We start from the raw sequence: 21,805 nt of genomic DNA, 5'->3' as shown, positions 1-21,805 counted from the left end.
CGTCCATGAGGTCCAATCTCTTACTTATGAGGTGGAGATATGACACTTGAGAAACAACTTATATTGCAGCGACTCAATACTACTGAGATTGAACAATTAATAGGTACCAATGGCAACGGAAGAAGGGAGAACGATTGTATCAGCTTGGGGAAGGTTGGAGAACTGTCGATCAGCAGAAATGGCAGAAACCCTGGCGGCTCTGCACAGCTTGAAGGCGATCTTACCGGCCAATCTTCCTAGATCGGGTGCATGTAGAGAACGGCTGTGCTACGCTAGTGGTAGAACTGCATTGCAAAAGCCAGAGCAAGTCAGTTGTCTCCGATGTTGTTGGTGAATCGTTGGGTCTGCTGAGGTCTTTCCAAGAATTGCTATGTGTCAAAAGTAAAACCATTTTGTAATCGAGCTAGCAGCGCTAGGTACAAATGTGTCATGTGGGCTTGTGTTATGTGGTGATGTTCCCCTCTGCGTGGAGGAAATAGCCAAGTGTGAAGCTGAAAGCCTGAAGCTGTCAAAACCAAATCTTTACAATCTCTGAACCTGCTTAAGCTAGGTCCAGTTACAGGGCAACTCTCCTTTGGCAGAGCACTGGATGAAGCTACAAGACTTCAAATGCTCCCTGCCAATAGAGAGGAGCCCTGAAACTGGACTGCTCAATACAAATACCTCACCATTGATCGCTTAGAACATTCGCTTCCTTCTTCTTCATCTTCCTTACCTTTTGAGTCCTTGACCTTGCTGCTCTCCCACTCTGCCGCATCGCGGGATTTATAGGGAACATAAATCCAGCAGGCGAGAGCCACGAGGCATATACCTGCTAAGTTTTCAAAGGGTTTTAAACCATGGATATCCTCTTGGCATCCAACATCTCCCTTTCCCTTTTACGTTGAGGGTTGTGCCCTCTAAAAGCTCACACCCCACTATGGGATTCTTCTTTCGTTTTCGAGACCCTTCTTTGGCAATTGGAGCTGACACTTTGCGTCGCGAAAGAACAATCTCAGAGGAGATGTGAGAGTATATTACCGGTATTTGACTGTCAGAACTTTAGTCCACGAATGTTTCTTGATAAGATTTCTTGTTAAATTACAAATTTCAGTTTGTCTTTCAGACAATACAGATTTCATCTTGGTAGTTCATACGAACACACAAATCCAACAATTAATGACGTGCAATTCATCCCAATGAAATTACAGTCGATCATGACTAGTAACAGGTTCAGGCTACCAATAGTGAAACAAGCATCACACTAGTAACTAGTTACAGTTTTCGCCTCTTGAATCCTTCAGCGTGCAACCTCTCGTTTTGGATTTTGACCCCCATATACCTGTCAAGATAACACACAATCAGACATAATCATTATTTTTTAAGAGAGAGATTGATAAGATCCGACCTAAAACTGCAACCATGGAGACAAAATCAGTACCACTAGGATCTTGGCTAAAAAGTGCTAGACATTTAGGGATGGTAGAAAGATGCCCGATGAGCAAAAGATGGGGGATTACCTGCCGAGCATCATGACGGTGGCCTGCGGGTTGGTTCCCGGCGAGGCATTGAGTGTGGAGCCATCGATGACACGCAGCGCATCGACGCCGAGCACCCTGTACTCGGCGTCGACGACCCTGCCGACCTGGCATCCGCCGTGGTAGTGCCAGATGGTCATGACGGTGTCCTTGCAGAACTGCTCCAGGGACCTGGAGTCGTTGTCGTGCCGGGGCAGCATGTTGACGGGGAACTCCGCCGTCATGTTGAGCAGCATCTCGATGGAGAAGTCCGGGTACGTGAACCTCTGGAAGGACTTGGACCTGATGACGCGCTCGATGACCGTCAGGCCGTCGACGCAGCGCCGGAGGTCCTCCGGGTGGGAGAAGTAGTTGAAGGTGACCGCCGGGTTGTCGTCCGGGTTGCGGTTCCGCAGCTCGAGGTGGCCCGTGGACGCCGGGCCCATGACCTTCTCCAGGATGAAGCCGCCGCGGAACGCCGCGTCATCGAGCCGGCTCATCGCGTCCGCCGCGCGCGCGATCGCCTCCGGCGTCCGCTGCTTCGGGGGCACCGTCGCCAGCTGCCCCGTCTGCAGGAACAAAATCACTGTCACCTGTTCATTTTGCTCAAGCTGTCACACCGTCACTTGCAATGTACAACGTACCTGCGGAGAGAACATCCCGAAGTTGCGGGGCGGCCGGTGTTGGCCGCCGCCGGAGCCGGAGCCGGAGGCCTGGTGGCGCGGGTTGGCCCAGTTGGAGCCGCTGGCGCCCTCGATGTAGCTCCCGAACTGGGTGATGCCGACGACCTGGATGAGAGAAACCTCGACCAGGGAAGGCGACGGCACGAAGATGGCGTTCATGGGGTTGTCAGCCATGCCCTGGCCGACGGCGGGCTGGTTGAGGACGAGCGTGATGTTGAAGGAGCGCAGGTGGTCCGCGGGTCCGACGCCGCTGAGCATCAGCAGCTGCGGGCTGCCCAGGGCGCCCGCCGAGAGGATAATCTCGTTGCGACGGCCGGCGTTGAGGTACGCTCTGTGCATCTGCCCCTCCGAGTCGTGGAACACCACCCCGTGCGCCACCGGCCGGCGCCCCCCTGAGACGACAAAAAAAAAAAAAGGCGCGCGGGGTAACGAAATGTTACACGATCGAAATGCACGTCAGCGTGTGTGTGATGGATGGTGTGAAGAGGCTCTAACTACCGTACCTCCGACGTTGAAGAGGATCTTGGCGACTCTGGCCCGGAGCAGCACGTCGACGCCCTCGGGGCGCGCGTACCGCAGCAGGTCGGCGGCGGTGTGGCGCCGGCCCTCGTCGTCGAAGATCGACCCACCGATCTTGGTGCCGTCGATGTGGTCGAACGTGAAGCCGTTGTCGGGGGCGATGCCGGCCTCCAAGAGCCCCCTCTGCAGCGCGGATTGCCATGGCCCGAGCTCCGGGTGGAACGCCACCACGTCCTCCACCCACCGGTACGCCTCCTTTGTGGCGGCCAGGTCCCACCCGACGTCCAGCACGTAGTCGTCGCTGGCGCGGGTGTAGAACCCGGCGTTGATGCAGCTGCCGCCGCCCAGCACCCTAGGGCGCGAGTTGATCACGCCGTCCTCCGACACGAACCGCTGCGCCGGCGACCCCGCGGAGGTGTCGGCGAGCGTGGCCGTGAAGTGGGTCATGTTCTCCACCCGCTCGTCGCCGTACGGCGAGCCCCCGCGCTCCAGCAGCAGCACGCGGAAGCGCTGCGACAGCGTCGCGGCCAGCGGGCACCCCGCAGTGCCGCCGCCCACGATGATGTAGTCGTAGTAGGACACCGCCGGCGCCCGCGTCGCGTCCCTCGCGAAGGTGTAGTTCACGCCTCGCGCTGTTCGAAGCATGATCAGTAACATGATGAGACAAAATCCATGCAAGGTGCCAAGGTGGCTCATCTAAGGAAACGGAGAAGATCAAATCAGTCACCTTGCTGCGAGCAGGATAGGAGCACCAAGAAGCTTGTGACGAGGTAGATGGCCGGTGTTCGTGCGAAGGAAGCCATTGGGATTAGTGGAGCTTGGCTCTTGTGTGACCAAGCCGTATGATACAATGCGGCTTTATATGCCGACCGAGCACCGGTGCGGCGGTGCCATGCATGCGCCGGTGAAATCGCCCGACGACCGGGCACGCACACTCTTGCTGTACACATACGACCGGCCACGTCCTACACGGTCGGTACACAGGCCGCAGTGGCCATGCCACAAGCGTGGTAAAGAAGGGGTAGGAAAAGGACTTAACCACCAGAACAACCTCGGAGCTCATCCGTGTGACTGGCCATTCTCAGCGAAGCTCGAGCTCCATGACCGTGCGGAGCGGCCGCGTCAAACCTGACGCCCTCTTGCCCTGTTTCGTAGCGACAAACCGTCGAGCACAGAGCGGGTCGGCGGGTGTCCGATCTGGCACGGCCCAGCTAAACGGTTGACGTACCTTCTCCAAACGGCCCGGTTCAGTCAGGTTTATTTAACACGGTCAAGCCCCCTGAAATTGGCACCTTGGAGTTATGGGCCTAGTAATTCGCCTCACGTCTGGGAGCCAGCCGTTGGGAGCTCATCAGAATTAATGCCTCAGGTTTGCTGTGTGAAATGCTCTGTCAGTGTAAAACATTGCCCAGCTCAACAGCACACGGCTACCTGCGTGACTTGTCAGTGTACGCCAGGAAATCATATTCGTGCTGCATTTCCAACACAAAACAAAGCTTTCCACATTGCATCTGAATACACAGGTTCAGGGGTACAAATCTTCCTTCCTTTTGAGAGTTCAGGGATACAGATCTAAACAAGATTACATCTGCCCCATGCACATTGGTACGATACATTTTTCTTACATCTAGGAGGCACACGTCGGCATTTACAAAGATTATTGGAGCCTGAAGACCAATTCTGCTACTGCTTCAAAATCAAATAGACGAATACAACCCAATGTGGGCAGGAACCATTTTAACTGTCTGGACATTGGGCAGAAAGAAAGACTGATCTGCCTCAGAAGAAGAAAACGGTTCTTTAGCTCTCCTCAAAACAGAGTGTTGTATGTGCAGAACGTCGCAACAATGGAGACTATGGAGATCACAAGGGGCGGAAGCAGCGTGACATTGAGAAGCATGTCCGTTCCTAGGTAACCCGCTCCAGTGATCGTCGCGTCAGCGACCACGCGGGCCAGAGTACCAGCCTCTGTCGAGAGGAGGCCGCCGTTGTAGGTCCCTCGCGAGAGCCTTGACGACATGACCCGTGAAAGCAGGGATAGGTTTACTCCTGCATTGTTCATGAGCAACAGAGAGTTATTTTATGATTTTTTTTTCCAGATGCATCGTGCGTGCGTGTAAATATAGTGTCGCTGAGCTGAATAATCTGGTTAAAGTTCACATACCTTCAAGCACCTCCGCAAATACAAATGTGATGAGAGCCGAAGAGACGTATTGTGGGATCGAGTAGTGAGGCGTGTAACGGAAGCTCATGATTATGCCAATCAGAACCATGATTTCAGAAGCCAACAGAATTTGCCTGTGCAGGAAAATTTCCTTGTCATGATAATCTTTAGAACGGGTTAACTAAGACTAATTGTAATTATGGCACTCCCTCCGATCCATATTACTTGCCACTAAAATGAATGTATCTACAGTTAAAATGTGTCTAGATACATCTATATTAGTTGCAAGTAATATGAATCGGAGTGAGTACTTCAAAAGGTAAAGGGTGTAGCCTCACTTCATTTTATCTTGGTGGAATCATGACCTTAACAATCTAACACTTAAAGCATTTTGAGACTGAATTTCTGATGTGTGAGTAAAGCAGTATTACAATTATAATACTTATAGAGAAAAATTAAGTCTATTTTTAACCATGAACTATTGTGCTTGGTCCCACTTGAACCGTAGACTTTAAATACCCTTCACCAATATTGAAAGTGGGGTTTTTATTACAAGCCTTTAACTTTATTGAAAATTCCTGGATGTTGAGAATGTTACTAGAAAATTCAGAAAAAAACATGACTATTTGTGCCATGTTTTATTTCTATCGAATACAAATGATTATATTAGTTGATGATGTTTTTCCGTTCTTCCTTTACTCCACACCCGTGAACAGTTTCAGATTCTTGGAGAACTTTGGCATGAGAAATCACCCTCGAAACCTTAAACCAGTCACTATGGTGGTTTTGCATCTTCAAATTTTTAGAAGTAGTTGAAAAAACATGAGAGGGGAGAAGGACGCTTAAGGATAGGGACATTACAAAAAAAAACGCAAAAGTGGACAAGAGGAATTTTTTTTATCTCTTGTTGTTTTACACCTATTTTCGATTAAGATATTTAAGTTATAAATTTCCAGCTCTCCGTACATCTATGAAGACATGTCCATCTTTTTGAAACACCAAGATAGCATCACTATGTAAAACAAGGCTGGGGTGAGCTTAGCCGCTTTTAGAAAAAAATGGTTTCATAATTCAGGGTTCTCGAAAAGAGAAGTTACCTGTCCTCAAACCAATTGGTAACGTAGCTCCCAACGAGGGCGTTGACTGGAAGAACAGTCAACCCAAGAATCGCTAAAAAGATAGCCACTGCACTTGTATCCCAGTTAAAATAGTATGTGGTGATGACACTTGATTCGGAGAGCAAAATTTCCATCGCATACTTGAGCATAAAGTATATCAATAGTTGGACCTGAGAAATGAATGTGCATGTGAAATTACTGAACGAAAATAGAGACGACGGTAGTTTCAACACATAAATTAAACCTAGATAGATATTAACATGCAACCCTCCAAGATTTCTATGGGATCCTCAAGTTCATTTGACATAGTGTATAAGTGTGGTGTGTTTGTTTATATGTGTCAACGCAAATGTACCTTCTAATAATTGCATTATATTTTTTTTCTGAGGTAACGAAAGTTCAGATACCTTACCTTTTTCGTATCAAATAAATATTGAGGTAATTTGCTTTTTTTAGTATGCTTCGCTTCAGAAAAAGAAAAAAGTAGCTGATAAGCGGAAAAAACAAACCTTCACAGATGGTGTCAGCAATTTATATGCTGAAACAAATGATGTTGCTGGTTCATGAGATTTTTGGGAGTCTGTGGTATCATCATTATCCTCCGAATTCTCATCCATTCTGTCTTCTGCTATAAGCAAAGGTTGTGCTAGGCCTTCCTCCAAATTAGCACTTTCTTGATGACCTACTTTTAAAATAAGTTAACTTTGTATAAGAACACCTTCTGACGATGCTAAAATAATGCCAGTAGCTACAACTGCTTTATTGTGCAAGAATAAAATCTAGTGTACTTTACTGTTTAGGCTCCGTTTGAACACATGATAAAAACACAAAGTCAGGAGAGCAATGCAGGTGCAACTACTGTGGTCTGCTAGTTGAGACTTACTAGATTCAGATGCCGCTGCACTGGCTGCAGCCTTAGCGAAGTGTTCGGGCTCTTTGAATGAAAACCATAGCCACACCAAGTAAAGAAGCCAAGAGATGGACATGAGCCATCCAGGCAATGTGCTCTGGTTAAAAGTGAGCGAGTATATTGTAAATTTTGTCTGAAGAAAACCAGCAAGACCAGGTCCACATGCCATTCCAAGAGCACTAGCACTGACAAATCCTGCAGAAGCTTGTAGCCTGGTCTTGAGAGGTACACAGTCGCTGATATACCGACGGTTCACAGCTCTTGCAGAACCCAACCTGTTGTCAGTATGAAAGGAGTAATTTCAGAAAATCTCAAGACACAGATAATGAAGTACTTGCCATTGCAAAAAAAGGTAAGTTTATCAAAGACAGAAAGTGTCTGCATACCCGCATAGTATCCGGCCAATCAGGAGAACTGTCAGCGAATTCAGGTCGTACGCCAATGCATACAGTAGGTTCCCAGAGAACAGCATAATGCTACTGAACACTAGAGGTCTGAAGTATGACCTGTTTGACCATGCACTGAAATAAACGGAGGAAAACACTTGCGCGACCGCCATTGATCCAATAATTATGCCACAAACTGTCGGGGCAGCTCCAAGGCTTACTGAATAGTCGTCTGCAGTTGGCACAATGATATATGTATTCACCATGTAAAGAAATGTGTTCACAAGGTTAAGCATCAGAGACATGAAGTGATAGCTCTCATCATTGACAGTATCCTCCGATTCACTTGTAGTATCATCTTGGACGATAAGTGCATGTTGCCCCAAGTATTGCATAAAGTTCGTCGCGTGTGTGAGTTTCTGCACTGCGTTATTTACTTGGTCTATGATAGGGTCCTGAATATTAGAGAAAATAGTTAGATCACACTCTTAAAACATACAGCAAATAGGCCATCCAGTTGGGAGGACAGAAAAAAAAAATACTGAGCTGAAAGAGAGTGGGACCATGGAAACATATTACCTTCAGTACAACTGACGGATTATCATAGATGGATAAAAAGCTTCCACGATGCTCATCCTCCAGATATGCAAGGTTCCGCGATAACGCACCTGCAACAGCTACAATTCCCTGTATTGGTAGAAGTGTGTGATAAGTAGCAGAGGTCCTGATTAGCTGTAGGGAAGAAAAATAATAAAAGCAGTTGCCAATGTAAAATGCCAGCAAATTACCACTTGCTTAAAGACTTGCTGAAGCTGAGAATAAGGATGGTTTGCACGAGTGGTGACATAATAATCTGTAAACTTGTACCCAAAACGCTTATCAAACTTCTTTAGTATCTTTCTCAGACCAGTAGCATTCATGTCAACAAAGCGGAGAAGCTTTACAAGATCTCTCCCAACTTCTCTGTAATCCTCACGGAGTTGAAAAACTCTTGACGTATCAACTTGTCGTGCAATAGCAGAGCGCTGTGCTCCCAATTCCTCAATCCTGCTAGCAAGGTGGCCTTGTTGTTGTAGCAGAAAGAGCACGATCCTTTCAATCTGAATTGGAGTACATACGAATTTTAGTTAACCAAAACGATCTACCCCTATTGAAGATACCAAGTTCGTGATGCAAGGGACGAGAGACAGAATGGATAAGTCGCTCCGAGAGATCAACTTTCTGCATACCTGATCATCAAGAATCCTTGAGAACTCCTTAAGTATTTGTTCGCAATCTTTGCCACCAATTTGAGTTTGTTGAACGTATTGCTTCAGCATTTTCTTCATTAATTTGTAATTGATATAGTACCTAGCAATAGAAAGACAAAAAAAATTAAGATCTCTGCAGGAATTTATTAGCATTGTGAAGAAAATTATTAGACTGAGGGAACTGGCTTGTGAAATGTGCACCTACTTCATCATCATAAAACTACAGCAGTTAGATGGCTCTTCATTTTTCATTTGATGTATTGGGATTGAAGCAAATGATATAGTATGGACACAAGCATATGAGAAATATCTAATCGACTTTTCTTTAAAAAGAATATGAGAAATCTTATGTTCCAAAAAAGTTAAAGCAAAAACTTCTCAGAAGCACTCCAAGGAAAATCATACCCTTTCCATTCTTCTACTTGATCTTGCGCCAACTTCTTTCCAAAGTTAACCATCTTGCCGTTTCAGTATCTGAATGAACTTGAGAAGATAAATGATTAGATGACATGTAAAAGACATAGCTGAAGTATATTTGCATAAGCAGGTTCAGGAAACTATTTCGTGTATTTTTTTTATCATCGTAAACAAACTTATTTTCTTCCATCAAATGGATCATTGACTAGCATCTAACAACGTTGGAAAGAGGGAAAGATAGCGATGTACACCGAAGAATAGTAGAATTAGCCAATCATTCAGTACGTGTTCACACGGTTCAGCATCAATCAATAAATTTGACTACGGAATCGATCCACAGCCCGCGAATGCCCGTTGTCAAATGAGTGGCTGCTTCTAACAATGGATCTCAGAGAGAACAAAGAAGAACTAAATAAAAAAGTCTGCATGAGTCGCTGGATGGGCAGTTAAACGTGCTTAATATCTGTGGCACGACTTATCGTTGATTGTAGCTACATCAAGCTATTAACAGATGACAATTAGACAAAATCCAGTAGGGCCGGGTCAATCAGAGATAACATTAACATCGTGGATGTCGCTACAATATGCAGAGGGTTCAACATCGGCAGTAACCGATTGGTTGCCGGATGTGAAAAATAAGATCCAGTCCAGGTAGCAACACAACCCAGAACCTGCACATGTTGACGTGGCAACAGAGTGACGCCTCCTTTTTGTCATAGGAGATCATCATTTATTAGGATACGGAATCAATCATGTGTCCCCATAGTACTTCAACAACTTCTCTTTCACCTTGCCTTGGTAAAAAAAAACTGAATGAAAACCAGTCCTTTCACTTGTGCATTTGTCTTGCAGTGGTTGTTCTTGAGTTTGAAAGGTAAAAAAAGTTGCCTTCCGGCCTATTATAGTTTGTTAATACTGTAGTTGTTGAAGTGCATATGTAGAAGGATGAACAAACACATCCATCGAATTACCCAATTACTAGTTACCCTCTGTTTCTTCACAGAAAGAAGACCGGGTGGTTCTCCTGTCATGAGTACAGAGTACCGACTCCCAACAGAAAGGAAGAACAATAATTGAAGATGCATCATGCGGCTAGAGACAAACATGAGCCTAGCCATTAGAACGATGTACTCTCACTGGACATAGGCATTCTCCCTGTAGATTTCCTAACGAACTCGGGTATTAAATGGGATGACCGGAGAGTGCGCAATGAGATCTACGGATGGAACACGGAGCAGCGGAAACACAAGACAGCTAGCAAGATAATAGAAGCATTATTGCAATGCCAAAATCTTCAAACACGCGACGATACGAGGCAGGGTAGTCTGTAACAAATTCAGCAAAGCGAAAGTATTAGCACAGGCAAACTCAGAGGAGGAACTCACCGGTGCGTCCGTGACCAATGACCAAGCGAAATCGAAATTTAATTTCTTTGCTTCTCCACGGTCAAGCGAGCTCCGTGATCAATGGCCGGCGGATTATTAGATGAACATCAGCAAAGCAGGTCGAGCACGCGCGCCGGGGAGAGCACGCGAACTGCAGCCCGGCAGTACGTCTCTGCAGCACACCGACTAATCAGTTTGCCGAAGCATCAGCAGCAAATCAACAGCCAACCGCGCAGGATGCGCAGAGATGGATGGATTACTCACACGTATGCGGGTATGCAACGGGTGTGCTCGGAAGAGGCGGTGGGCGGAGAGACCGGAGATGTGGGATCGCCGGGGGTATATATATACAGCGCGCGGTGGCACGCAGCGTGGGAGAGGAGGAAGAAGAAGGCAGATTGGATTGGAGAAGGAAGGGAGAGAGGTGTCTCCGGGTTGTGGCGGAGACGGCGCTGCCACTTTGGCCGCTGGGGAGTTTGTGCTCCGCGTGTTCAGGACGCGGACGTCGAGGATTCCATCTGGACTCTCCGGGATCGGCCTGTCTCTGCCGTGTCAGCGTCAGACTGCGCGGGCCCCTGTGTTTTGGCCAGTGATTTACACGCTCTCGCCCTCACCTCATCTCTCAAGACTTCTTCCTCTCTATTCTCAAAAAAAGACTTCTTCCTCTCTCTTTCTTTTGCTTCTCAAATTTGATTTCTTTATTTTTTTAAATGAGGGAAATATCGTCTCAGCTTCTGCATACAAAGAATGCACACGTTTTTTATTAAATTATTCACCGGCTTCTGCATACAAAGAATGCACACATTTTTTTAATTAGATTATTCACAACACTTACAAGAGCAATACAAAAGATCAAACTGAAGCCACCTCGCTAAACCTACATAGGGATAAAGGGGGTGACAATTCACCAACGCATATCATCCAAAAACCAAATGCCTTTCCAAGAAAGCACATTCAGTCAAGCAGACTCTCAGCATACGCCAATGCACACGTCATATAAGTTGCTACCGTCGTCTTCCTCGACTCCATATTCAAGAGAGATCATCGCATTGACCATGCCAGGCCTGCCATCGATGCTGCCACAGCGCCAGACGACTCCACCATCCTGCGCATGTCCATCACACTGCATCCGATCCGAGACACCACTGCACCATGCCGCGGTGACTCGACGACACCAACACAGCAAAAGCACACGCTCCACCTCAGCACCACCGCCATCCTTTGTCTGCTCCAAAAAACGACCCCAACAGGGAGAACGGCGTTGCGCGCCGCCATCATCCGATTCGGGAGACCCGGGTCTAGAGTTTCCCCTGGAGCAGCCCAGGCGAAGAACGCGGACTGCAGAGACAATGCCTTCAACAAGGTAACGATGAAACGCGCCGCCATCATACGCCATGACCGAAATCCGGGCCTGCTTTCACCGGCAGCTGCGCCTCGCCATTGGGAGCTATGCGACGGATCGCAAGATCCACCACGGCTAGCCACACAACTAGCTGATCTCCTCCGGCGAGAGAGAAGACCACCACCGCGGTGCCACGATCAGCGACACCTGATGCCCGCCACCTGCCACCAGGTCGACGCCGTCACCGCCATCGCCATCCAGGGCGCCGCCCTTGGTGCCGTGGTCCTAGACCATGAGGAGGAGGAGCGCGAGATCTGCCCCATCCCCACCCGCTCGACGATATCGAGGCGAGGAAGGAGGAGAGGACCGCACCGCCAGGATCCGAGGTCGCGCCGCCGCCCCCATCACCACCCGCCCGGCGAGGCCGCGGCGAGGAACAGAGGAGAGGGCCGCGCCGCCATGGCTCCAGGGCCGCGCCGCCGCCCCCATCGCCGCCCGCCCGGCGAGGCCGTGGCGAAGACGGGATGAGAGACCGCGTCATCATCGACCGGCAGGTACCGGGACCATCCCCCGGTGCGGAGGCGTGCCTCCTACCGCCGCACCAGGTGACCACGCGCGGATCCCCGCCGCCCATGATATGTCTCAAACGTATCTATAATTTCTGATGTTGCATGCTTGTTTTATGACAATACCTACATGTTTTGCTCACACTTTATAATGTTTTTATGCGTTTTCCGGAACTAACCTATTAACAAGATGCCGAAGTGCCAGTTCCTGTTTTCTGCTGTTTTTGGTTCCAGAAAGGCTGTTCGGGCAATATTCTCGGAATTCGACGAAACAAAAGCCAAATATTTTATTTCACCGAGACGGACCAGAACACCGAAGGGGAGACGGAGTGGAGGCCCAGGGCTCCCACACCATAGGCCTGCGCGGCTGATGTCTACTTCCCCCTCCTTTTCCTGTAGACAGTGTTGGGCCTCCAAGAGCAGAGGTTTGTAGAACAGCAGCAAGTTTTCCCTTAAGTGGATCACCCAAGGTTTATCGAACTCAGGGAGGAAGAGGTCAAAGATATCCCTCTCATGCAACCCTGCAACCACAAAGCAAGAAGTCTCTTGTGTCCCCAACACACCAAATAGGTGCACTAGTTCGGCGAAGAGATAGTGAAATACAGGTGGTATGAATATATATAAGCAAGAGCAACGGTGCCGTAAAATAGCTTCTTTGGCGTGTAGTTGATGGTGGTAGTATTGCAGACAGTAGTAACACAAAGAAACAAGAAACAAGCGTAGTAACGCAGCGGTATTTAGGAACAAGGCCTAGGGATTAGACTTTCACTAGTGGACACTCTCAACATTGATCACATAATGTAACGTATAAATGCATACTCTACACTTTTGTTGGATGATGAACGCATTGCGTAGGATTACACGAACCCTCAATGCCGGAGTTAACAAGCTCCACAATTTGTTCATATTTAGTAACCTTATAGTGTAAGATAGATCAACAGACTAAACCAAGTACTAACATAGCATGCACACTGTCACCTTCATGCATATGTAGGAGGAATAGATCACATCAATATTATCATAGCAATAGTTAACTTCGCAATCTACAAGAGATCATGATCATAGCATAAACCAAGTACTAACACGGATGCACACACTGTCACCATTAAATTGTGCAGGAGGAATAGAACTACTTTAATAACATTGCTAGAGTAGCACATAGATAAATTGTGATACAAACTCATATGAATCTCAATCATGTAAAGCAGCTCATGAGATTATTGTATTGAGGTACATGGGAGAGAGATGAACCACATAGCTACAGCGGAGCCCTCAGCCTAGTGTGTGGATTACTCCGTCCTCTTGATTGAGGCAGCGATGGCGGTGAAGATGGCGGTGAAGACGGCGGTGGAGATGGCTCCGGGGGCAATTCCCCGTCCCGGCAGGGTGCCGAAACAGAGTTCTGTCCCCCGAATTGGAGTTTCGCGATGGCGGCGGCGCCCCTGGAGTCTTTCTGGAGTTTCGTCAATTGGTACTGCGTTTTTAGGTCGAAAGGGATTTTTTAGGCGAAGAGGCGGCGCAGGGGGGTCGAAGGGGTGCCCACACCATAGGGTGGCGCGGCCCCCCCCCTGGCCGCGCCGCCATGTGGTGTGGTGGCCCCCTGGCCCCTCTCCGACTCTTCTTCGGTGTTCTGGAGCCTTCCGGGAAAAATAGGAAGTTTGGCGTTGATTTCGTCCAATTCCGAGAATATTGCCCGAACAGCCTTTCTGGAACCAAAAATAGCAGAAAACAGGAACTGGCACTGTGGCATCTCGTTAATAGGTTAGTTCCGGAAAATGCATGAAATCATCATAAAGTGCAAGCAAAACACGTAAGTATTGTCATAAAACAAGCATGGAACGACAGAAATTATGGATACGTCGGGGACGTATCAGCATCCCCAAGCTTAGTTCTGCTCGTCCCGAGCAGGTAAAACGATAACAAAGATAATTTCTGGAGTGACATGCCATCATAACCTTGATCATACTATTTGTAAACATATGTAATGAATGCAGCGATCAAAACAATGGTAATGACATGAGTAAACAACTGAATCATAAAGCAAAGACTTTTCATGAATAGTGCTTAAAGACAAGCATCAATAAGTCTTGCATAAGAGTTAACTCATAAAGCAATAAATTCATAGTAGAGACATTGAAGCAACACAATGGAAGATTAAGTTTCAGCGGTTGCTTTCAACTTGTAACATGTATATCTCATGGATATTGTCAACATAGAGTAATATAATAAGTGCAATAAGCAAGTTTGTAGGAATCAATGCACAGTTCACACAAGTGTTTGCTTCTTGAGGTGGAGAGAAATAGGTGAACTGACTCAACATTGAAAGTAAAAGAATTGTCCTCCATAGAGGAAAAGCATCGATTGCTATATTTGTGCTAGAGCTTTGATTTTGAAAACATGAAACAATTTTGTCAACGGTAGTAATAAAGCATATGTATCATGTAAATTATATCTTACAAGTTGCAAGCCTCATGCATAGTGTACTAATAGTGCCCGCACCTTGTCCTAATTAGCTTGGACTACCGGATCATCACAATGCACTGTTTTAACCAAGTGTCACAAAGGGGTACCTCTATGCCGCCTGTACAAAGGTCTAAGGAGAAAGCTCGCATTGGATTTCTCGCTATTGATTATTCTTCAACTTAGACATCCATACCGGGACAACATAGACAACAGATAATGGACTCCTCTTTTATGCATAAGCATGTAACAACAATTAATAATTTTCTCATTTGAGATTGAGGATATATGTCCAAAACTGAAACTTCCACCATGGATCATGGCTTTAGTTAGCGGCCCAATGTTCTTCTCTAACAATATGCATGCTTAACCATAAGGTGGTAGATCTCTCTTACTTCAGACAAGACGGACATGCATAGCAACTCACATGAAATTCAACAAAGAGTAGTTGATGGCGTCCCCAGTGAACATGGTTATCGCACAACAAGCAACTTAATAAGAGATAAAGTGCATAATTACATATTCAATACCACAATAGTTTTTAAGCTATTTGTCCCATGAGCTATATATTGCAAAGGTGAATGATGGAATTTTAAAGGTAGCACTCAAGCAATTTACTTTGGAATGGCGGAAAATACCATGTAGTAGGTAGGTATAGTGGACACAAATGGCATAGTGGTTGGCTCAAGTATTTTGGATGCATGAGAAGTAATCCCTCTCGATACAAGGTTTAGGCTAGCAAGGCTTATTTGAAACAAACACAAGGATGAACCGGTGCAGCAAAACTCACATAAAAGACATATTGAAAACATTATAAGACTCTACACCGTCTTCCTTGTTGTTCAAACTCAATACTAGAAATTATCTAGACCTTAGAGAAACCAAATATGCAAACCAAATTTTAGCATGCTCTATGTATTTCTTTATTAATGGGTGCAAAGCATATGATGCAAGAGCTTAATCATGAGCACAACAATTGCCAAGTATCACATTACCCAAGACATTAATAGCAATTACTACATGTATCATTTTCCAATTCCAACCATATAACAATTTAACGAAGGAGAAACTTCGCCATGAATACTATGAGTAGAAACCAAGGACATACTTGTCCATATGCTACAGCGGAGCGTGTCTCTCTCCCATAAAGTGAATGCTAGGATCCATTTTATTCAAACAAAACAAAAAACAAAAACAAACCGACGCTCCAAGCAAAGCACATAAGATGTGATGGAATAAAAATATAATTTCAGGGGAGGAACCTGATAATGTTGTCGATGAAGAAGGGGATGCCTTGGACATCCCCAAGCTTAGACGCTTGAGTCTTCTTGATATATGCAGGGGTGAACCACCGGGGCATCCCCAAGCTTAGAGTTTTCACTCTCCTTGATCATGTTGCATCATACTCCTCTCTTGATCCTTGAAAACTTCCTCCACAACAAACTCGAAACAACTCATTAGAGGGTTAGTGCACAATAAAAATTAACATATTCAGAGGTGACACAATCATTCTTAACACTTCTGGACATTGCATAATGCTACTGGACATTAGTCGATCAAAGAAATTCATCCAACATAGCAAAAGAGGCAATGCGAAATAAAAGGCAGAATCTGTCAAAACAGAACAGTTCGTATTGACGAATTTTAAAATGGCACCAGACTTGCTCAAATGAAAATGCTCAAATTGAATGAAAGTTGCGTACATATCTGAGGATCATGCACGTAAATTAGCTTAATTTTCTGAGCTACCTACAGGGAGGTAGACCCAGATTCGTGACAGCAAAGAAATCTGGAACTGTGCAGTAATCCAAATCTAGTACTTACTTTACTATCAAAGACTTTACTTGGCACAACAAAACACAAAACTAAGATAAGGAGAGGTTGCTACAGTAGTAAACAACTTCCAAGACACAAAATAAAAACAAAGTACTGTAGCAAAATAACACATGGGTTATCTCCCAAGAAGTTCTTTTCTTTATAGCCATTAAGATGGGCTCAGCAGTTTTAATGATGCACTCGCAAGAAATTGTATTTGAAGCAAAAGAGAGCATCAAGAAGCAAATCCAAAACACATTTAAGTCTAACATGCTTCCTATGCATAGGAATCTTGTAAATAAACAAGTTCATGAAGAGCAAAGTAACAAGCATAGGAAGATAAAACAAGTATAGCTTGAAAAATTTCAGCACATAGAGAGGCATTTTAGTAACATGAAAATTTCTACAACCATATTTTCCTCTCTCATAATAACTTTCAGTAGCAACATGAGCAAACTCAACAATATAACTATCACATAAAGCATTCTTATCATGAGTCTCATGCATAAAATTATTACTCTCCACATAAGCATAATCAATTTTATTAGTTGCAGTGGGAGCAAATTCAACAAAGTAGCTATCATTATTATTCTCATCAAGTGTTGGAGGCATAGTATAATCACAACAAAATTTACTCTCCATAGTAGGTGGCACCAAAAGACCACTATCATTATAATCATCATAAATAGGAGGCAAAGTATCATCAAAGAAAATTTTCTCCTCAATGCTTGGGGGACTAAAAAGATCATGAAAACCAGCTTCCCCAAGCTTAGAACTTTCTATATTATTAGCAACAATGGTGTTCAAAGCGTTCATACTAATATTACTACCAGCATGCAAATAAGATTCCATAGGTTTTTTAATTTTCGCATCAAACAATCCATGTTTTAAATCAGGAAATAGAATAAGAAGCTCATTCTTGTCCATTATGCCAAACTAGTGTAAACAAGAAACAAAAAGATGCAATTGCAGGATCTAAAGGAAATAGCTTTGAGTACTTACGGCGCCGGGAAATAGCTTAGTAGCCGAGATCCGGAGTGTGAGTACCTTTTACCTTTCCTCCCCGGCAACGGCGCCAGAAAATAGCTTGATGTCTACTTCCCCCTCCTTTTCCTGTAGACAGTGTTGGGCCTCCAAGAGCAGAGGTTTGTAGAACAGCAGCAAGTTTTCCCTTAAGTGGATCACCCAAGGTTTATCAAACTCAGGGAGGAAGAGGTCAAAGATATCCCTCTCATGCAACCCTGCAACCACAAAGCAAGAAGTCTCTTGTGTCCCCAACACACCAAATAGGTGCACTAGTTCGGCGAAGAGATAGTGAAATACAGGTGGTATGAATATATATAAGCAGTAGCAACGGTGCCAGAAAATAGCTTGCTGGCGTGTAGTTGATGGTGGTAGTATTGCAGCAGTAGTAACACAGTGAAACAGTAAACAAGCAGTAGTAACGCAGCAGTATTTAGGAACAAGGCCTAGGGATTAGACTTTCACTAGTGGACACTCTCAACATTGATCACATAACAGAACAGATAAATGCATACTCTACACTTTTGTTGGATGATGAACGCATTGCGTAGGATTACACGAACCCTCAATGCCGGAGTTAACAAGCTCCACAATTTGTTCATATTTAGTAACCTTATAGTGTAAGATAGATCAACAGACTAAACCAAGTACTAACATAGCATGCACACTGTCACCTTCATGCATATGTAGGAGGAATAGATCACATCAATATTATCATAGCAATAGTTAACTTCGCAATCTACAAGAGATCATGATCATAGCATAAACCAAGTACTAACACGGATGCACACACTATCACCATTACATCGTGCAGGAGGAATAGAACTACTTTAATAACATTGCTAGAGTAGCACATAGATAAATTGTGATACAAACTCATATGAATCTCAATCATGTAAAGCAGCTCATGAGATTATTGTATTGAGGTACATGGGAGAGAGATGAACCACATAGCTACAGCGGAGCCCTCAGCCTCGGGGGTGGATTACTCCCTCCTCATCATGGAGGCAGCGATGGCGGTGAAGATGGCGGTGAAGACGGCGGTGGAGATGGCTCCGGGGGCAATTCCCCGTCCCGGCAGGGTGCCGAAACAGAGTTCTGTCCCCCGAATTGGAGTTTCGCGATGGCGGCGGCGCCCCTGGAGTCTTTCTGGAGTTTCGTCAATTGGTACTGCGTTTTTAGGTCGAAAGGGATTTTATAGGCGAAGAGGCGGCGCAGGGGGGTCGAAGGGGTGCCCACACCATAGGGTGGCGCCCTCCCCCTGGCCGCGCCGCCATGTGGTGTGGTGGCCCCCTGGCCCCTCACCGACTCTTCTTCGGTGTTCTGGAGCCTTCCGGGAAAAATAGGAAGTTTGGCGTTGATTTCGTCCAATTCCGAGAATATTGCCCGAACAGCCTTTCTGGAACCAAAAACAGCAGAAAACAGGAACTGGCACTGTGGCATCTCGTTAATAGGTTAGTTCCGGAAAATGCATGAAATCATCATAAAGTGCAAGCAAAACATGTAAGTATTGTCATAAAACAAGCATGGAACGACAGAAATTATGGATACGTCGGGGACGTATCAGCGGCCAAGAGGGGGGGCGTCGCCCTATGGGGTGGGCCCCCCAGGCGCCTCCTTGCGCCGCCTCTTCGCCTATAAGACCCCTCGTGACCTAAAACTTCGACACCGATTGACGAAACTCTAGAAAGACTCCAGGGACGCCGTCGCCATCGCGAAACTCCAATTCGGGGGACATAAGTCTCTATTCCGGCACCCTGCCGGGACGGGGAATTGCCCCCGGAGTCATCTCCATCGACACCACCGCCATCTTCATCGCCATCGCTGTCTCCCATGATGAGGAAGGAGTAGTTCTCCCTCGAGGCTAAGGGCTGTACCGGTAGCTATGTGGTTAATCTCTCTCCCATGTACTTCAATACAATGATCTCATGAGCTGCCTTACATGATTGAGATCCATATGATGAGCTTTGTATTACTATTAATCTATGTGCTACTCTAGTGATGTTATTAAAGTAGTCTATTCCTCCTCCATGATGTAATGTTGACAGTGTATGCATCATGTAGTACTTGGCATAGGTTATGATTGTAATCTCTTGTAGATTATGGAGTTAACTATTACTATGATAGTATTGATGCAATCTATTCCCCCTTTCATGGCCTGATGGTGACAGTGTGCATGCTATGTTAGTACTCGGTATAATTGCAATGGTCTATCATGCACTCTAAAGGTTACTTAAATATTACGGATGAAGCCTGGTGACCGGGTGTATACGTGAGCACGCGCTCAGAAGTTGACACGTGTCTAACGGCGTTAGTCCCTCCGTGAGGTGATATACTACCACTAAAAAACTGTTTCACCAGATTTGACGGGTCCTCACACCCCCACCTAATCCTCTCCCCAACGAGATTTTCTTCCGCGAGCTTCAGTCTTCCATGTCCCAAAAAATAGAAACGAACACAGTGGATCAAAAGAAGAAGAGCACAACCGGAGGTTAAATCAAAAGATGAGAACACACGGCTGATTAATCAAAAGAAGAAGAAGAGCTTCCGTCTTCCATCGACCAACGCATGCCCCTGCATCTGCTTCCTGCTCTTCCTCCTCCTCCTCCTCGCCGCAACCTCTCGCCACCACTCCTCCCCCGCCACAAATCACGTCCTCAAGTTGACGTCGACCGCGCCCCCGTCCACGTCCCCTTCCTCCGGCAAGAACGAGCCGGGCAACTGCGAGGACCTGGAGGCCCTCGACGGCGCGGAGGCCAAGTGCGCCTACATCCTGTCGCACACGCCGTGCGCGCCGGCGGGGTACATCGACTACCTCCGCCTCGTCTACTGCGGCTTCGGCGCCGCGCCGGCGGCCGTCGGGTACGCGGCCTTCCTGCTCTGGCTCCTCGTCCTCTTCTACCTCCCGCGGTGGCGAAGGCGGGGCCGTGGTGGAGCTGAGCGGGTTCGTCCGCGACCTCTGCTTCCTCTTCTTCGCGCTCTGCTTCCTCGTGGCCGTCCTCGCCACCGGCACGGTCACCGTCTGGGTCGCCGCGGCCTTCGTCTCCCTCTATGCCGCCTACGTCGTCCTCGTCTGGACCTCCCAGTGCTGCGCCGACGCCGGCGCGGGCAAGCCGGACCTCGCCGAGCCGCTCCTCCTCGACGGCGACGCCCCCACCCTGCCGTCCCACTCCGCGAAGCCGACGGACCCGGCGAAAAAATCGTGTCTTCAACGCGTCCTGCACGCGCTCACCATGCCGCTCTACCTCCCGCGGCGCCTGACCATCCCGGACATCGCGGGGCACCGCTGGCGCAAGCCCTACGCCGTGGCCTCCGCCGCGCTGGCGCCGGTCCTCGTCGCCACGACCTTCACCTCGCGCAGCGCCGCGGCGGCCTCGCTCGACCACGGCCACGGCGTCGGCATCCTGCTCGCCAGCGCCTTCCTGGGCCTCCTCCTGGCGGCCCTCGCCGCGTCCACCACGGATGCCGGCTCCACGCCCCGCAGCCGGTGTCACCGAGTGCCGTGGCTGGCCGCGGGGTTCCTGATGAGCGTGCTGTGGGCCTACACGCTGGCGCGGGAGCTGGTGGCGCTGCTGGTGGCCATCGGGTACATGGTGGGCGTGGACTCGGGCGTGCTGGGCGTCACGGTGCTGGCGTGGGGGGACTCGCTGGGGGACCTGGTCTCCAACGTCGCCATGGCCACGCACGGCGGGCCCGGCGGCGCGCAGACGGCCGTGTCGGCCTGCTACGCCGGCCCGCTCTTCAACACGGTGGTGGGGCTCGGGCTGTCGCTCACGCTGGCGGCGGGCGCGCAGTACCCGGCGCCCTTCACGATCCCGGCGGACGGGGCGGTGTACGAGACGGTGGCGTTCCTGTTCGCCGGTTCGATCCATGAAGCAGTTTCGGCGCTTTGTTCCGTACTCCAGACAAACTCGATTTGTTCATCCGTCTAGCACTCTAGCCCAACTCGTTTCCCTTTTTTTTTATTTAGTAGTTGATTATTTGGAAGTACTGAATGGTTACGGAGATTTTATTTATTAGCATATGGCTCCAGGAGATACTAATTAGCTTTATTCGGCTGATTTCGTTGGGGAGCTTTCGTTCCAAGAGATGATCCAAACCAGCACAGAAAGCACTAAAAAACTCTGAACTATGATGTCCTCTAGCGGTTGCAGCTCAGCTCACTTCGCGTGGTCAACTAAGTAGATTCGACGCCGTGTGATGCCCGTTAACATCTCCCCATAAAGTGAGAATCTTAAAGCAAATCCAATGGCAACGGGCGCGTGCTCACG

General features: G+C 47.5%; 3 protein-coding genes across 5 annotated transcripts; 1 reads left to right on the top strand and 2 right to left on the bottom strand.

Moving 5' to 3' along the window:
- Window positions 1–1,058: 1,058 nt before the first annotated feature.
- LOC127336414 (protein HOTHEAD-like) lies at window positions 1,059–3,991 on the bottom strand. The gene is made up of 5 exons (XM_051363223.2): window positions 3,426–3,991; window positions 2,683–3,330; window positions 2,141–2,571; window positions 1,500–2,065; window positions 1,059–1,321 (listed from the first exon to the last, which is right to left on the bottom strand). The coding sequence occupies exons 1-5, from the start codon at window positions 3,646–3,648 to the stop codon at window positions 1,255–1,257; spliced, it is 1,935 nt and encodes a 644-aa protein (XP_051219183.1). The 5' UTR covers window positions 3,649–3,991; the 3' UTR covers window positions 1,059–1,254.
- A 184-nt stretch (window positions 3,992–4,175) lies between these two features.
- Window positions 4,176–10,822, bottom strand: LOC127336413 (SPX domain-containing membrane protein OsI_17046). 3 transcript variants are annotated; one of them, XM_051363220.2, is made up of 12 exons: window positions 10,593–10,822; window positions 10,329–10,500; window positions 8,932–9,009; window positions 8,506–8,626; window positions 8,065–8,376; window positions 7,856–7,963; window positions 7,277–7,731; window positions 6,864–7,165; window positions 6,490–6,665; window positions 5,960–6,150; window positions 4,863–4,996; window positions 4,176–4,747 (listed from the first exon to the last, which is right to left on the bottom strand). In XM_051363220.2, the coding sequence occupies exons 3-12, from the start codon at window positions 8,982–8,984 to the stop codon at window positions 4,509–4,511; spliced, it is 2,091 nt and encodes a 696-aa protein (XP_051219180.1). In that variant the 5' UTR covers window positions 8,985–9,009; window positions 10,329–10,500; window positions 10,593–10,822; the 3' UTR covers window positions 4,176–4,508. The 3 variants fall into 3 exon arrangements, with proteins under 3 accessions (XP_051219180.1, XP_051219179.1, XP_051219181.1); XM_051363219.2 differs by having other exon boundaries at window positions 8,932–9,000; XM_051363221.2 differs by having other exon boundaries at window positions 6,490–6,662; window positions 8,932–9,000; window positions 10,593–10,820.
- Window positions 10,823–20,200: 9,378 nt separating this feature from the next.
- LOC127329473 (cation/calcium exchanger 1-like) lies at window positions 20,201–21,466 on the top strand (the record flags this gene model as incomplete). The annotated part of the gene is made up of 1 exon (XM_071825682.1): window positions 20,201–21,466. A coding segment is annotated over one exon (1,266 nt), but the record flags the coding sequence as incomplete, so codon positions are not given.
- Between the last annotated feature and the right edge of the window lie 339 nt (window positions 21,467–21,805).

Source organism: Lolium perenne, chromosome 2 (genome assembly GCF_019359855.2).
Source record: "Lolium perenne isolate Kyuss_39 chromosome 2, Kyuss_2.0, whole genome shotgun sequence".
NCBI lineage: Eukaryota > Viridiplantae > Streptophyta > Magnoliopsida > Poales > Poaceae > Lolium > Lolium perenne.
The sequence above is the reverse complement of the archived record's forward strand: the minus strand, read 5'-3'. Positions and strand labels throughout refer to the sequence as shown.

Excerpts from the sequence above, each read along its gene's own strand:
- LOC127336414 (XM_051363223.2), bottom strand. The coding sequence starts at position 3,648 with ATGTGTACAGCAAGAGTGTGCGTGCCCGGTCGTCGGGCGATTTCACCG. Across the intron at positions 2,066-2,140 it reads TCGGGATGTTCTCTCCGCAG|ACGGGGCAGCTGGCGACGGT; the intron begins GTACGTTGTACA and ends TTGTTCCTGCAG. Across the intron at positions 1,322-1,499 it reads ACCGTCATGATGCTCGGCAG|GTATATGGGGGTCAAAATCC; the intron begins GTAATCCCCCAT and ends TTATCTTGACAG.
- LOC127336413 (XM_051363220.2), bottom strand. The coding sequence starts at position 8,984 with ATGGTTAACTTTGGAAAGAAGTTGGCGCAAGATCAAGTAGAAGAATGG. Across the intron at positions 7,732-7,855 it reads ATCCGTCAGTTGTACTGAAG|GACCCTATCATAGACCAAGT; the intron begins GTAATATGTTTC and ends TCTAATATTCAG. Across the intron at positions 4,997-5,959 it reads ACCAATTGGTTTGAGGACAG|GCAAATTCTGTTGGCTTCTG; the intron begins GTAACTTCTCTT and ends TTTCCTGCACAG.